At 40.8% G+C, this 3276-nt stretch overlaps 1 protein-coding gene across 1 annotated transcript; it reads left to right on the forward strand.

Moving 5' to 3' along the window:
• Nucleotides 1-260: 260 nt before the first annotated feature.
• LOC121963732 (rho GTPase-activating protein 45-like) lies at nt 261-2979 on the forward strand (the record flags this gene model as incomplete). The annotated part of the gene is made up of 6 exons (XM_042513987.1): nt 261-398; nt 524-720; nt 1910-2031; nt 2240-2326; nt 2538-2639; nt 2816-2979. Coding segments are annotated over 6 exons (810 nt in total), but the record flags the coding sequence as incomplete, so codon positions are not given.
• Between the last annotated feature and the right edge of the window lie 297 nt (nt 2980-3276).

Raw genomic sequence — 3276 nt, forward strand, 5'->3', positions numbered from 1 at the left:
ATGTATATATAGACACACACACAACATCATCATCATCATCAATAGTTTTTAAATCAAAAACTAGACCTTTCCAGTCATGTGTGGTTGTGGTGAAATGAAATGACATTTATCCAGCTGCCACAATTTGACACTGACTCCTCATGTTTCTTTGAACTAATCTGACAGATTAAAACAGACAAAAATCAAACGTGGGAAGTTAATTAAAAGTTTGTGTATTGTGTGCTGTGTGTGTGTGTGTGTGTGTGTTTGTTTGTGTGCAGTCAGATGAGGCGGAGGCCACGTACCGGACGTGTATAGCAGATGCCACCGCTCAGCAGCTGGAGCTGGAGCACACAAAGGTCACAGTGCTGAGACAACTGCAGGACATCATCAAACAGAGCGACCAGACCCTCCGCTCGGTCAGAACAAACACAAAACTCGCTGTTATTGTCAAACTCTTTTAGAAAAATGCCCCATACTCCTGTAAGGTTTTTGACAAATAAAAACTCTTTCATCATGTTGTTGTAACTCTTTCCTCCACCAGGCGACCATCTCCTACTACCAGCTCATGCACATGCAGACGGTAGCGTTGCCGGTCCACTACCAGACTCTGTGTGAGAGCAGTAAGCTGTATGACCCGGGCCAGCAGTACGCCGCCCACGTGCGAGACCTGCAGCTACCGGGGCAGCCGACTGTTCAGTACACATTTGAGAATTACTGTCCCTCCAGCTCATCGTCACAGTAAGAGCTTCAGTCAGAGCTGCAATTATCTTTAAACCTTGAATAAAAAATGCAAGTTTTTGGAACATTTGCCATCATGCTAAGATTAATATCTCCCTCACATCTGCACATAAAATACAGAGCTGCGGCCAGTTAGCTGAGCATTAAGACTGGAAATGGGGGGAAATGACTAGCCTAGCTTTGCCCAGAGTTAACAGAATCTGCTCTCTGCCTGCTGCTGGATGCAGGCCTCCTGAATGCTTTGAGGCCAGTTTTAACACGTGTATCTACAACTTCCAGGTCCGTCCCATGCCATTAGGCCCAAAAAGACTTAGGCCATAGACTTACTTTGGGAAAAGACATCTGAAAATCACCAGATAAAATGTTTTTTACCCCCCGCAAAATGGTTTGTTTCACGATCACAATTTGATCCATTCAGTCGAATAACATTTAGAAAGAACGGAGGAGCCACAAGATTGAATCGTTTTTATTCCTATTCGAGTTAGCAGAGGAAAGTAGCCAGCTCGACTGGCCCAATGCTGCAGAATATCCCGTTCATTTTACGATGAACTCTTTTGGCTTCATGCACAAGTTAGCAACACTATATCCAGCTCTCTTTATATGTCCTTACTGCGTCCAGCCAATAAGTAAAACAAATCAATCACTTTTCATACACACAGACTATAACAAAAAAAAAAGTGCTTTATACAGTAAAACAAGAAAATCAGGAACTGAGGAAACGCCACCATAAGTGAAGAAACACCAAAGGCAGAATAAAACCTATAAATAGAAAGATTAAAAAAAGTAAATACATAAATGACAACAGTAATAATAAAAGATAAATAAGTAAAATACTCAAAATGTAAAAAGAGGTAAATGACAAAATAACAGCATAAAGTAAAATAACGAATAAATGTGCTAATAAAAATAAAATGATATATGAAATAGTGAAACAGTGAAACAAACTAAAATGTATGAATAAATAGTCAATAGATAAAGTTCAAAATAAAGCCAAACTATCTTATGGATGGAGCCAGGCGAACTGTTTCCCCGCTTTTCAGCACTTCAGCAGAGCGAACTGACTGTTGCTGCAGCTACACATTTATGGTGAAAACATGACAGTGGTATCAATTTTCGTATCTACGTTCAGCAATATGTGTGTTTACCAAAAAAGGTTTTTAAAAATAAATCTGTTGATTCTGATTCTTAGGCATGGCCACAGACCCAGGAATGACAGTTTCAACACGGAGCAGACGAGCCAAACGGACAGTCCGTCCATCAGTGTGGACACCACAGCTGGAGAAAGCAGAGACGCAGAGGTTCAACGCAAGAGTAAGTGACGCCTGCAGCTGCTGCAGATGTTAATGAGCTGTAGCTTCATAAAGATGATTATTATAGAGACCTCCAGGCTTTTTTGTAGTTCATTTGCTCATTTCATTCCATATTTTAAATGTAAATAACAGTCGACAACATGGCTGTTTACTTGTAATTCTGACACTCACTATTCACATATTCCTGTCTCTTTGTCATCATCCTTCAGGGCAAGGCCACAAGTCGTGGGGTTCAACAGTGAGTGACGACAGTGTTGGAGGAGAAGGAGGCCTCGAGTCTCCGACTGCCAGCACAAGTGAGTGACAGAATCACAGTAACATCCACCAGAATATCTCATTCATAAATAACCATAACGGAGAATTTCATGGTTTTTTTCCACCCTTAAGGGCACACAATATATGTATTCATATTTAATTCAGTTTCTTCTAGCACTTCTTCCCTCTCCCCAGGATGTGTGGATGTCTTCATATATGAGAGGTGATACTGAAACTGTGTATTTATTCTAGGTGACATCAGTAAAATTGCTCGGACGTCATCCACTGGAACAATGTCATCCAACGAGGACGCAGATGAGAAAGAGGGAAATGTGACCTCATTTGAATCTCCAAGTAAGATTTATAGATTGTAATCAGTGTTGATGTGATGATTCAATAGCAGGACAAGACTGAGAGAGAAACAAAAAACACTTCATTTGTCCTCTTGTCCCAGTATTTCTCTGCAAATTGGCAGTTTGGAGTCTTGTATGATTTTTCTTGAGAGTGTTGATGTTTGTTTCTGTCCTCAGACATGAACGGCATGGATCCTGATGTGGTGGTGTCCACCAGACCTTTCCGTAACATCGGCCTGTCGAAGGCAGCCAGAACCCACCGACTGAGGAAACTACGGACTCCTGCAAAGTGCCGCGAGTGTGACAGCTACGTTTACTTCCAGGGGGCCGAGTGTGAGGAGGTGAGGCCTTCATTTTGTCTCCTAATGTCCAACATGCAGGGAGACACTCAGGATACATCTATGCAGCTATCAAAGCATCTTATCGATGTGTTCTCACATTCTCAAAGTGTCTTAAATTCTAACTTTTTTACAAGTCTTTTTTTTAATTGATTTTTCAGTTGTTTAAAAGTCAGTACAGTGCAATCAGTACAAAACGAAACAAAAACAACACATATTCCCTCACCCAGCTCAGGTCAAAAAGCACATAAATCCACACTATAAGAAAAAATAAAATTCCTAAAATCATGATAATAATTA

The sequence above is a fragment of the Plectropomus leopardus genome, unplaced genomic scaffold, assembly GCF_008729295.1.
Source record: "Plectropomus leopardus isolate mb unplaced genomic scaffold, YSFRI_Pleo_2.0 unplaced_scaffold12296, whole genome shotgun sequence".
NCBI lineage: Eukaryota > Metazoa > Chordata > Actinopteri > Perciformes > Serranidae > Plectropomus > Plectropomus leopardus.